The sequence below is a fragment of the Sinocyclocheilus anshuiensis genome, unplaced genomic scaffold, assembly GCF_001515605.1.
Source record: "Sinocyclocheilus anshuiensis isolate Anshui unplaced genomic scaffold, SAMN03320099.WGS_v1.1 scaffold278, whole genome shotgun sequence".
Classification (NCBI taxonomy): domain Eukaryota; kingdom Metazoa; phylum Chordata; class Actinopteri; order Cypriniformes; family Cyprinidae; genus Sinocyclocheilus; species Sinocyclocheilus anshuiensis.
The window spans coordinates 980781-994585 of record NW_015546072.1 but is presented as its reverse complement, the minus strand read 5'-3'; the positions used below and the strand labels follow the sequence as shown (position 1 = coordinate 994585).

Below are 13805 nucleotides of genomic sequence, written 5' to 3'. Positions count from 1 at the left end.
TTTAGAGCCTGTCTATAGCTGGACATACTGTTTTTCCACACAATTCTAAAAACTTCCAATTTAGTTTTTCTCCATTTGCGCTCAAGACTACGAGTTTTTTTCTTGAGAGAATGGGTATTACTGTTGTACCATGGCACAGTACTTTTTTCTCTTACCTTTTTCAATTTGATGGGGGCAACAGCTTCTATTGTATTAGAGAAGATAGTGCCCATGTTGCTAGTCATTTCGTCTAGTTCATGTGTACTTATGGGTACACAGAGCAGTTGAGATAAATCAGGCAGGTTATTTGTGAATCTGTCTTTGGTGGCTGGAACAATAGTTCTGCCCGGACGATAACGCGGAGCCATATAGTTAATATTAGTAATACGCAGCATGCACGATACAAGGAAATGGTCAGTAACATCATCGCTTTGAGGTACGATATCTATATCAGTAAGATCAATTCCATGCGATATAATTAAATCTAGCGTATGATTAAAACGATGAGTGGGCCCGGTGACGTTTTGCTTGACTCCAAAAGAGTTTATTAGGTCAGTAAACGCAAGTCCTAATGCATCATTTGTATTATCAACGAATTATATATCAGCCAGATGAAAGATTTGTCTGCTGCCTAAGTCGGATGGCAGTGATTCAGTGATGGATTGATGTGTCCTCTGTCTTTCTCTCTGTATGACAAATGCAGATGATCCTGCTGGGTGGGCGGGGCTAATGGCTGCCTGTCACACAGAGAACACTGCATGCTTACTCCAAGGCTCCGCCCCTCACAGAGAAGATCTGGAGAGGGCGCACATGACTCTGGTGTCTGAAAAAGGTCAGTGAGACTTGAGAATGTCATGTCAGTGTATTTGAATATATGCTGATGGGAGCATGGTTTTAAAACTATGTGTGCTGTGTGTACGGTCTGTTCTCAGTGAAGGGCCTGCAGGCAGAGGATGGGCTCTTGGCTCAGGCTCTGGAGGGATGGGTGCTGCAGCAGGCCGTGACTGGACTCAAACAGAGTGGCCAATATGACCAGGCAGAGACTCTCTGCTCCCAGGTACACACACACACACACACACACAAACACACGCATGCTTTCTCTTTCTATGTCACGCTGTCCCCTACTGATGAGTCTCTCTTGTGTGAATCGGGCACAGGTCCAGACACAGACAGGCTGACCTGTTCTTGGGTTTCAAAGCAGAACCGTTTCATGCACTGACACGGCACCATCTGTCTAATATCCATATATTGTGGCTGTCTATCTGCTCATAATGCTTGAGCTGTTCCCCTTTGAGGTGTATTTGTAGAACAGGAGTGTCCAGTCTTGCTCCTGAAGGGCCAATGTCCTAGCCAATGAAAATTCATGATACTGCATTTAAAATCTAAATGAAAAATAGTATATGTAAACTATGATTTAAACTAAATCGGCAGATTTTGTAATGCTCGTGAGAGATGACAGTCACTACATGCTTCTCACAGTGAATGGCTGCTGCCTGCTGTTTGATGCTTCTCGTTTGCATAAATTTGAGCTTTTCCCAACAGTTAGATGCTCTTGGTCGCTCTAAACAGGTTCTTCAATTCACTGTCAATCCCATAGCTCCAGTACAAAAGAGTTGAAACTCTGCTCCACTCACTCGTTGCCAATGGACACATACCGCAAAACTTGAAATAGAGGTGTCAGACAAAGGAAACATTGAATATGTGCAGTGTCGAGGGCCTCCAGGAACACGGTTGAAAATCACTGATCAAAATTAACTGGTTTTATACAACTCAAAATGCTATTTTATATCAGACTGCATTAGGTTTCACCAATGAAAGTATTTGTTAATGGTTGGATCTAAGTGGATCTTTAAAGGGAATCATGAAATGCCTTTGTTTTTTATTTTGTACTATTCTCTGAGGTCCACTTATAATGTTATCAAGATTTTTACATCAAAAACATAATTTAGAAGTAATAGGCTATTTTCTGTTCTGTTTTTAACTCCCCTCATCTGAATGCTCTGTTTGAATAGGTGTGGTGGATTGTAGACTCAAAAGTAAACGCCCACTGCTATGATTGGCTAATAGTTGTGTATGTTTGACAGCCTACGTCCTTACAAATGGACGCTGCTGTGATTTATGTTAAAACACATAAATACTCATATCAAATGCAATAGTGATCATGTAATAAAGACAGTTACTCACACTTGTGTGTTTTGCGACATTACTGCCGGATCCAATATAGTCGGCGCAGCATCATCTTTTAGTTTCAATCTTTCTGAAAATCCTGCGTCAGATTGTGCCTTGTTTGTAAACGAATCCATGGTAAAATGAAGTGAACAAAGGACCAAGTTCTTACTGACGCGGTCTGGATCTTCAGTAAAAATAAAGTTAATCCACTTTTTCCTAATGTTGTGATCAGAAGAAAGGCAATGTAAAGACCGTTTTTTATCCCCCACAACTTGGCACTGCACAGCATCTTGTTGTCTTCGGTGCCATCTTTTATCGTTTGGTTTCTGTGCATTCGCCTCTCTCGTAAACACTACATGTACAAATCGGTGGGCGAGGCTAAACAGGCAGGGATGTAGAAGCAGGCGTTGATCTTCTTCTGCGGAGGCAGTGTTTAGCCACACTATTGCATTATAATCATACATTCCATAAGCTGTCGTCTAAGCAGACTGGCTTCGATATAAGCTGTTTTTAGACTAACGAGAAAGTTTTGAGTTCTGAAATTTGCAGGATATTTTTATAGTACAGTGACCTCGTATATGTCAAAAGATCAATGGAATTTTGGTCGCTAAGTTCATGACAACTTTAAGGTAACAATTACCATTTTATTTTTACCGTTTTCAGTGTTGCAATACTAGAAAGCCTCCTGAGTATGACGAAAAAAATATACATTGAGTCACAAGTCTTTTAAAGGTATAGAAAAATATGTTTAAAATGATGTACACTCACATGACTCTAGTCATATCAGTGGCTTTGAAAAAGCTCTTTTATTTACCCACCTTCCCCCACTCCTGGTGGCCACCATGTTGAGATCATGACATTTGTGTTTTGCAAGTTTAATAGCACAAATATCAGACAAGCTTAACTCAAATTCTGATATTTTCCTTGGAACATCAACATATGTTGCACATCAGTCAACCTGTGGTAATGATAGCCCCGCCCATGCAATTTCAATTCTCTGTATGTATTTGCTGTACATGTGGCAGAATTGACAATAAAGCAGACTTTGACTTGACTTTGACTTTGATAAGACATTAAAGCTGGTAAGAAGCAGAGAAGCTAATGCTGTCATACTGGCTAGGAAGTAACACTTAAACATGTAATTACTTTATGCCCATTTAACTGTTTGTATACTTTCCTCTTCCTCTCTCAGGTTCTGAGTGTATCTCCAGAGCAACCTGTGGTGTTCCTGATGTTAAGGCAGGTTCAGTGTGAGCGCCTCCTGTTGTCTGACTCCGGTAACTGTGTTCCTCCTGCGGTGCTGGATCAGCTCAGCGCTGCTGTCATGGCCAACCACACATCTGTGTCCGCCTGGCATGTATGTACATTCAGCATCTCACTGAGGAGAGCTTGGTGTCAAGATTGATTTCATAGTAAAAGTCAATGCGAATGTGCATCTTGCTATGTTATATGTATTTAATTTTAAATGCTGCCTTTTTGGTTTCCCCTGGTCTGAATGTGTTTCACACACTTTATTAAATCACACAGGAGATTTTCAGTGAAACCCAACAAATGTTTTTATGTTTTATATAGAAAGGAGGTTTAACAAGGTTTACTCATTGTTAATTTGATCTTGCTGTCTCTCAGTGGTTGGCAGAAGTGTACCGTTCTCAGGGTCTGCTGGCTCAGGCCTCTGTGGCATATAGACAGAGTCTTCAGCTGGCCTCTCAGCTCGGTGACAACATTGGAAAGATGAGCAGTCTGCTCCGACTAGCCCTGCTGGCACTCATGCCGTGTTTGGTGAGTACCAGATTAATCTTGTACAGGGAAGTTGGGAGAAATGGGCACAGATTTCTCGGACACTTTTTAATAATATACAGTGTGGCCTGAATGACTTAAATAATTTTTTGTATTTAAACACAGAAGTAAACAGACAGATTTTGAAAAAAGTAAATAATATAAAAAAAATCTAATATAATATAAATTGTCGATATATCTGTGTGTGTGTGTGTGTGTGTGTGTATTTATGTATTAAGTTTAAATGTCAAACACAAAGTCTACAAATGGTCTCAGACTTCAGATTCAGCTGCTTCCATTTTGTCACCTTCAAGCAGTAACTAATTTACCTGAATATTAATGACTGAAGAAAAATGCAGAATTGTTAAAGTAGCACGGCTTTCTTTGTGAAAATAGATTTCTTTTGTTTGCTGTGCTTTCTTCTAATAGTTCTTCTTGTAGATGGAGTACCTCTAGACAGCTGTCAAACCTTGCAAATCCCAAGTCTTTACGTTAGATCAGAGGATGTGCAGTGGGATTTCAAACACAAATATATGGCAGCTGCAGTCTGAATCCTGTCCTAACCGTCTGTTAGACAGAGAGGAACGGTTTACTCAGGGTAGATTCAGCTCATAATAACTCATGAGATCACTGTGTGATAATCCTGCAGTCTTCATAAAACACTGACTGGATGGATGAACAGCTATGAAAAGCTGTTCAAACAAGCATGTACTGTAATATGGCAGACAATCATGCGGCAAACCTGATGAAAGAAAGGAGTCCTATTGTAGTGCTGTTGACAGACTAATAGTGGAAAGTTAAACACAAGGTTATCAGACCACTCTGCTCATTCCAATATGTTTAGTTAATTTAACTTTTAATTATAATTCCATAAAATAAGTTTGGGGACAGTAAGATGGTGTTTTGAAAGCAATGAATAGTTTTATTCAGCAAGGATGCATTAAATTGATCAAAAGTGACAGTAAAGACATTTTAAAGACATGTTATAAAAGATTTCTATTTCAAATAAATGCTGTTATTTTGAACTTTCTATTCAGCAAAGAACTCTGAAAAAATAAACGTATCACAAATTAACACAAAAATATATAGCAGCACAACAGTTTTCAACATGAATAGTAAAAAGAAATTGGAGTAATGGCTGCTGAAAAGGCAATCACAGAATTGTTTTTATTTATATATTTATTGTGTACAATTTCTAAATCATTTTTTACTACATTTGTAATACATTTGGATACATCTGGTATTTTTCTTAATGTTTTCCTTGTCACATTTTAAATTAGTTTGTCTGCTAGTGTCTGTATGACCACTAATAAAAATGGAAATTATTATTTTGGGCTAAGCCTTTTACAGCACCTTCAGGCATCTTTCTTGCACATTTTCCCCTTTTTTCTCTGCTTCCTCTTCCTCCCTCCCTTTTCTTTTTGTCTATCCCCCTGCCCTCCATCCACTGTCAGCGTATTGCCTTCATTTTAGCTGACTGCAGCTTTGCCTGCTAAATTGAATTAGACACTTTGTGGCTAGCCTTTCATTACTTTTAATTAAAGCGTGTCAGCCTTCAGCGTATCCAGACTCCGGTCATATATTAGTCTGAACTTTGCCAGCTAAAATACATCTAAAATCCTGAAATCCTTGTTTTAGAAGGTTTTTTTAATTACTCATTCCATTGCACAAACTTTACAGACCATTCTACAATGCAAGGAAACACTGTGTAAAGATGTCTACTTGTACTTCTGACAACAGGCTGGTGTCTGTGTCTCTGAGTGGAAGGATCTGGTGTTGGAGGCCAGCACTGAAGTTTTAAAGATGGGCAGCTCACCAGTAGCTCTGCTCTTCCAAGCCTTACTGCAGTTCTCTATAAAGATGGGTGCCAGGTAGGGCCATTTCACAAAGCACAAGTTACTTTTTTGTCACTGAGAGGATTTTTGCATATAGCTTTAGTAGGGTTTTGTGTTCACATTTATTGTCACCGTGACATTCAGTCAACATGTCAGATCAGTCATGCCACATGTTTGTATTTCATTGTTTGCCTCCTCTTGGTATTGCATTCTTATTTAGTCTATTTAAATATGAAATATATCACCTTTATTCATGATATCAGAGGTTAAACTGGGTCAGGATCAGATTGATAATGGTTTGTTCTTCTACAGGGAAACCCGTCGCCTGTTGGAGAAAATAGTTTATGCTTCAGCCTCAGGCGGCTCTGAAACAATAGCATCAGTGGCACGCTGGTACCTCCTGCGCCACCTGCACGCCAAAGATGACCTGGAGCTGATAGATGTGAGCAGTTGCATTCACTCGCTCTACTTGAAATCAAATGAGTAACTCAGGCTTGTGTTGCCCTTATCAGATTTGATTCCAATGTAATAAAGCGTACTGAAAGTTCAGCTTCAGCTACCTACTATATTAAGATTAATACCTATTTAATACCTATAGTAATACAGTGTTTCATTATCCATTTTGTTATTTTTAGTGCTGTCAAATGATTAATCGCCATTAATCGCATCCAAAATAAGTTTTGTTTACATAATATGTGTGTGTACTATGTATATTTTAATATATAAACATTTAATATATATAAACATGACATATTTTTCTTAAATATATACATGCATGTGTGTATTTATATATACATAATATAAATATACATAGTACACTCACATATTATGTAAATAAAAACTTATTTTGGATGCGATTAATTTCGATTGACTGCACTAATTATTTTATAAATGTACTTTTTTTTCAAATTGCTTCAACGGTTATTGTAATTGTCTGAATGGTAACTATTGGCCATTCTAATACAGTTAATGAGATGAACTACATTCACAAGCAAGTTTTTTTTATATATAAGAATTATTTGTACCATTAAACATCCTGCAAATGTCATAGTAGCTTACAACATCACCAGTATAAAAAAAAAAAGGAACTAACCAAGTTAAACCAAAACTGTCTTATTTGGATATTGTGGGATTTGTGACTTCACACAGGCAAATAAATTTTCATATGACTATGTCTAGAACATCAATGAAACATTTTACATCATCGTACTATACGCCCCACCCACTGGCATTCAGTCTGATGCTTGTGCTTGTTCACTTTCTAACGTACTCCATGCGCTTGAGCTACTCCTGACAACAGGACAAATGGAAGAGTAAAGGAATACTTACTTTAATGCATTTGGTTTAAACAAACATTTGCGTCTGTAGAGCCTTCAGAAGGTCCCCAGCGTCATTTTATACAGAGGGTCAGAGTGAGGGTTCAAAACAATCATTTTTCAAATATATGACTGTTAAAGTGAATATGAAGTGAACCTCAAGTTACACATTAAAATAATTTTACAAATCCATGTCATGACCCCTTTAAGAATGGCATTGTATTTTGGGCTTGTAGACTCTGTTGGTGAATGCAACAGCAGAAGGAGACAGCAGACTGATGGATTTCCACAGACGCCTTTACCCATCCAGCTGAGACAGTCCACCATCCTCACATCCCTCAGGAGACCTGCATTTCACCATTGTTCTGCTTCATCTCTTGCACACTGAGCAGTTTACTCACCGATCAATGTTTACAAATCTGAAAGTCTTTACATGACCAAGTACATTTCATTATGTACGGATATATCTGCTAAGCTAATTTAAAAAGACACGTGATCTATATGAATGGCTCTTTTAATAGCAGTTTATGGTATAACTGAATTAGCCTATGCTCACTGTATTGCAATCACATGAGCGTTGATACATGAAAAATTACATTAATGATATTCATTATTATTTTTATGTGCCTTCCCCAAAGTGACAGTTTTTCGCCATTATTATTATCACCACAAGGCTCAGCTGACTATACTAAATCTACTGCTATTGCGATTATGTAACTCAAAAGAGTCATTGCTTCGGATCCAAAATCACTATTGGGCACATTTGAAAGTGCAGCAGTGGGATATCTGCTCTTCAGATTGTCTGTTTATGGTCAGAGAAACCAAGAATTCAAATTAATTGCTTTTTATCTGACGCATCATTATCTTTGCCCTACAGAAGCACTGGCAGAACTAATTAACCTCTGTTTTTCCTCACTGTCATTTCCAAATAACTGACTTTACTCATCTCTGCAGAACTGACCTACGGTCGACTGGGCTGATTGAGGGCTATTGAGTCCCAGAAATATTAAAGCACATATCCAAAACAGAAAAAAAGTGGGAAATAACGATAATTGTTTATCTTGTTGGGTGTATTTATGCTTTGCACGTATGCATTGTTGGCTTGGAAACTTAAATGAAAACAAAGCGATCTTGTTTGTTTATTCTAGCATTCATTACAATCAATACTGGCCTGGGGACGTGCAGACAAACACAGAACAATTCATCTTCATTATCATTCAGTATTGAGCCTGCATGAGTATTGTGCTTCTAATCTTGGATTTGTCGTAATTGTACCTTGATTGAATTTCATCAACTATGATTGTTCACTCAGAATCTGATTTTAAAGTCTGGTCCAGCAAAAAGAGATTTAAAGGAAATGACCTCACGCAAGCTGACTAAATCCTTTTTTTTCAATCTAGAAAACAAATGTAGAGCTTATTTGATTGTATTGTCCATCTGCCCACATTCTGCTGAATCATACTTGGTGTTCACACACAGGTTGTATATTCCAGCATATTTGTCTTCTAAAAGAATGATCCAGTCAGGGCTCCTTCAGTCCATCCATGTTTCTCTGGATCTGTCGGATGTCTCGTTGCAGCTCTCCTTTGTCCAGCTTGGCTTTGGTGTTGCCAATGTGTCTCAGAGACGCAATGGCATCATGAACCGCATGGAACCCTGGCAAATATAATAGAGGAGATCACCTTCAGAAAGCTGTGGGAGCATTACCTCTGTGGCAGAAGTGTGTGTTAGATGTCTCAGCAATAATGCATCACCTGCCTTCAGTCCGTCACAGGAGTCTCAAAGAGAATTTGAGAGCAGAAATCGTGTACTACTGTACAGTACATTTCAAGGCCGGAGGTTACAATGATTGTGAATTCTTTGTTCTGTTTGTTTATTGAGGTTGATTTGGTCTTTTGTACTGAATGCCTGGAAAACGGTGTAATCTGTCAGTCTATAACTTTTGGAAACAGGAAGGAAATATAGATAAACTAATAAATGTCATATCTGCTAGGGTGGAAGATACCCAGCAGGCTTGCCTGTACATTAAGCTTCAAATGATGCCAAAATACTGATTAAGTCCCAATTTGGGCGTTGTTTTCTATTAGCACTTTAATTTTACAAGCAAACAGCCTGGAAAAACAGCCACAAGAGAGATAAATTGGGCCGCTCATTTTGGTTGGTATTGCATGGCAGGCAGCTAGAACACAATCTGTCCAGTCTGTTTTTATGTGATGTGCTAGTTTACTGTTCAGATTTTGGCTTTCAATGATTTGTCATTCCAGAGGTGTGGGCAGAGAGGCACTAAATATGATGGAGTAAAACGGTCTATATTATACTTCAGCTTTTCATATACAGTTTGGAGTCCAAACTTTTGAATGGTAGTTAACAAGTTGAGATGTTCTAAGGGCTTATTATGGTTATGTCATCCTAATGTAAGACTTGCCTGACTGGTACTCCCTCCTCATCTGCTCTAGTTCTTCTCTGAAGCACTGCTCCAAAGTGTTGATCTTGCTGCTGAGTTTGCTCTCTGAGCGCTTGGTCCTGTCAGAAGATCGCACCTTCTCCAACTGTGCCTCCAACCTTTCCAGATGACTAAAAAGAACAGCGATGTTCTCCTTTAGCTCGCTTTCCACTTCAACCTAAGTACATATTTTGCACAGATTATGTACATATAGTTTAACATGTTAATAGATATGACAATGTAAATTTATGTGGTATTGCCAAACTAGATCTGCTACACACTGCTGCTGCAGAGCAAGTAGTTTTCTACTGCCAATAGATGCACAAACCTGCTGCTATGAGCATGTAAGATATGCTGCTGCATGAATAGGTGTACATAAATACCATAGCAGACAGGTGGAGCTGGGGGAGGTGGAGGGTTTCTGAAGTCCACTGAACCAGACTATTTAAATGTTGAGCGAGAAAGCTTAATAGCTGCAGAATCAGCTGAGGCCAATTAGCGTGTCATGTAAATGATTTGATGCAAAAGACATACCAGTCTGTCCCATCTAGTGTTTAATGACTGAACTATATACTGTATATATAAATTATATTTAATTAATTTATATAAGTATATACATAATGTACTAGTAGGTGTGCTCTCTACAAAGGCCTTTCATTTGTAGTTTGACTTTAAAACCACAAACGTTATACCACAGTGATATTTCACTATGACATAGCTCACTTGTTATATTTACTCAGAAAGACGCATTCACACATTTACCACTCTGTCCTGCAGCAGTGTGCGCAGCTGCTGGCTGCTCTCTGTGTGTGATTGAACTGTGGTTTTCATCTGCTCCTCTGCCCACTTCCTCAGTCTCACTGTCTGTTCCTCCACCTCCCTCAGACTCCTAGAGATGCTGCATAAATATACATACATACCACATTACATACTACAATTGCATTAATCTTCTATTGTATTAACTAATGCCATTAAGATATTGTGATTATGGCAAAGCTATGATATAACATAAATTCCAACATCTTATGTTTACTGTTATGGAAATGTCAGGTCAGGTCAAGGCGTCTTTTTGTCATTTAAATTTTACAAAACAATACCAATCAGTAGTATGATATTTTTGTTACTTCTTAAGTATTTGCTGTTTCGTAACTCTTTTAAGTGTTTGTCAGAAATGTTCAATGGCTTTTTTATTGTAGCCAAAACTATATATAAACTGACTTTCAAAAAGAACTCTACACTGAGGAATATTCATTAAAGTAAAAAGTGTGTCAACTAGCCCCGACCTCCTTTAATAAAGGTTAAATTGTGTCGAATAGACATCACTCTCACATTTGGGCTCATGCTAGTTCCCGGTTTCTTTCTCAATGTGTTTATTTGTCTTTGGCCCATATGCTTCTCTTCATGAGTCACTGTAAGCTATCTTGACCCATCACTATTACATAACAGGCCAAGCATAGCCAGCCAATTGCTTTGATTCTGTCACCATGAAAATACGTTTTCCACTGGGATCATGGGCAAGGCTCCATTTCAGCGCGCTGAAGCTGCCATCTGTGCTCCACAATGCAGTCAGGAGCTAATATTGTCGCTTAGATGGAGAGCATCACCTTGCACATGCCATGATGCCCATGTGGCAGCTCATAGACTGGCATTTGCACTATTTGGAGGCGTATCTGGTGAGACATTGGTTCCCCTGGGAGCCATTTGGTGCTGAAACACCAGACACTTCTCATGTTTCCTATTTACATCAGTCTCAACAGAACAAATCCTCCTGACAGCAGATTTGATAGAGTTGGAAAAGTATCGCAATAAGTGATGCCAAGGCTGTCAAGTCTCTTCACTAGTGCCCTTCACATAGAAATTTTATTAGAAGAAACTAGGGGCCTAAAATAGATTTCTGCAACAGGTCTGATTATTGTTTCTTTTATCAATTAAATATTAGCAGTCCCGCAGCCCAAACCACTTGAAAACATGTCTGCCAAGTAAAAATAAATAAATGAAAAATTAAATTCACGCTTCAGTATATTCCAGCTTGGCATGTCACATTTGGTTATATGAGACATGCAAGATTCAATAGTGTTTGGCCTTTTCTGTTTCTCATCTTTTCTCTTTTCTTTCGAGCATGTCAAGGAGCCATGTTTTTCTTTTATTGCTAAATACAATAACATTTTAAAAATGTACAAGAACAAGTGCCAGAGTACAAAAAAATAAAAAACTAATAACATTCCATTTGAAGGAATTTTTTACACTATGTCAGCTGTAAAACAATAATTAGTTTCTTCTTAATGAAACTTTCCATATCAAAAACATTTTTGTACAGTATGAATACAATTAATATAAACAAATTACAAATGGTTTCCTTGTCATTTTACAAGTCAATAGAAAGTAATCAGTATTTATTTCAAAATGCTCCAGCAGATGTTTTACAGTCAGTATATATTTTAAGTAATTGTTTTGTGAAACTTACCGAATTTAACTGCTGTTCAGAATTTGCACCAGTTCAAATCTTCAAAAAAGTTGTGTTTTTAATGTCAATAAATAAAAATCAATTTTTGTATTGCATTGTTAATGGACATTGTTAATTGCCATTACTTGCATTGGTTACGTGAATGATTCAATGACTCATAAAGACAGTCCACTAGTTTCATTCTTGAATGAATATTATACTCTCAAAAAGTAAAAATATAAAAGCTCTTTCGAATCTTACTAATATATACACACTTTAGGTATTTCACGAGTTCACGCTTACATATAATTAGCTGAAGTATGGTAATGCATATTTGGCGTGCTGTCCGGGGAAGGGCTCCGAGCTCGGGAATGGCCCGAACCTAGAGTACCCCCAGCCCCCCCAAAAGTGTAGTATGAACTCGAAGTGAGGAGATGGGGTGGAGGAGGGATGCTGATAAACTGTCAATGGATAGAGGTAAGTCAGCTGTATTTATATCATGGTGTTGATTAACTTGAGTGCGCTCCACCTGTGTTAATTATAGGCTAAGTATCTGACACACTCCTCCCGAACCTTGTTAATAAAACATCATTAATATGTAAGATAAGATACTTTAAGATACTAATAGGCACTGTTTAAGGGTAAATACGATACAAAGGTGTACCTTTTAAAATGGTACTGCCCCAGAGACAGCTTTTCAGAATCAGAATCAGAATGAGCTTTATTGCCAGTTATGTTTACACATACAAGAAATTTGCTTTAGTGACAAAAGCTCCATAGTGCAACAGAATGACAGCAAAAACACAATATACAAAATAGACAGTTTGTATGTACAGGTATGTTATGTGCAAATTTGAAATGTAAATAAGTATGTGTGTTAAATAAATAAATGTATAGTAGTGTTGTGTGTTCCACATTGTCAAGTGTTCATGAGATGGATTGCCTGAGCCCTGAGGGAAGAAACTGTTCCTGTGCCTGGCCGTTCTGGTTTGTAGGCCTACTTTTTTTTCTGAGAGTGTACATGTAAACCAATTATACCATGGCAGTTGCTACTGAGAAGTGGCTTTAATTGCTCTTACTTTAGATCCAGTCGTTGTATCTCCTTCTGTAAATCTCCAGTGGCGTTCCTCTGAGAAATGAACTTCTCTGACAGTGACACCTCTAGTTTTCCTATATCCTGAGACAGCTGGCAGATGACAAGACAATATAAAATACAGCTGTCATCACACTCACTTCACATAGTTTTCCATGTCCTTCTAGCTCCAAACTGTATCAAACCGAGCTGGTTAATTTTTTTCTACAAATATAAATTTGTTAACAAAGAATGTGTATTGGCATGTTTTGACATCAGCATTCATGGCAAGCTAGTATTCCCATGTGCATTTGACACACACACACACACACACACACAAGCTCTGGCTGTCCTCGCCCCCTTTCATTTTCAATTACCGTTATGGTGTGTGGTGCCCACTCCCCAGAGCTAATGCACTGAAATCACTGTGATTTACTGTTACTCCCCACACAGTCACCATGCACAGACTTCAGTATTTCAAGAAGAAAGGCCCACACTCATGCAATTTCATATCTAATGCACATGCTGGCTTGGTCACAATATTATTTATTTGTGTATGCCTAAGTAAAGGAAAACAAGTGCAGACATGCCAATGCCAGAAAGAACCATGGTCTTACCATATATAAACACACAGCGTCACACACGGCGGGCTTGAGTGAGCGGAGGCCAGAGGCCTAGAGTGAGGAACGGCCGGCAGATTCGACGAAGGAGCGGCCGGCAGGCTTGTGGCAACCACATGTGACGACCCCGGGCTGGATTCCGCTTCGTCCAC

The 13805-nt window shown here is 38.5% G+C and overlaps 2 protein-coding genes across 2 annotated transcripts in view; one reads left to right on the top strand and one right to left on the bottom strand.

Annotated features, from left to right (window-relative positions):
• The window catches only part of LOC107699677 (tetratricopeptide repeat protein 37-like), a 22051-nt gene extending 13502 nt beyond the window's left edge, over nt 1-8549 (top strand). Inside the window, exons 32-38 of the mRNA XM_016501012.1 lie at nt 683-811; nt 912-1036; nt 3341-3505; nt 3775-3927; nt 5665-5795; nt 6072-6201; nt 7312-8549. Coding sequence (XP_016356498.1) covers nt 683-811; nt 912-1036; nt 3341-3505; nt 3775-3927; nt 5665-5795; nt 6072-6201; nt 7312-7389 — 911 coding nt within the window. The 3' untranslated portion in view covers nt 7390-8549. The remainder of the gene's footprint in view (nt 1-682; nt 812-911; nt 1037-3340; nt 3506-3774; nt 3928-5664; nt 5796-6071; nt 6202-7311) is intronic.
• Nucleotides 8550-8576: 27 nt separating this feature from the next.
• LOC107699714 (protein FAM81B-like) overlaps nt 8577-13805 on the bottom strand; it is an 8136-nt gene continuing 2907 nt past the window's right edge. The window contains exons 4-7 of the mRNA XM_016501050.1: nt 13041-13147; nt 10281-10416; nt 9501-9696; nt 8577-8731 (exon numbers count right to left, since the gene is read on the bottom strand). Coding sequence (XP_016356536.1) covers nt 8598-8731; nt 9501-9696; nt 10281-10416; nt 13041-13147 — 573 coding nt within the window. The 3' untranslated portion in view covers nt 8577-8597. The remainder of the gene's footprint in view (nt 8732-9500; nt 9697-10280; nt 10417-13040; nt 13148-13805) is intronic.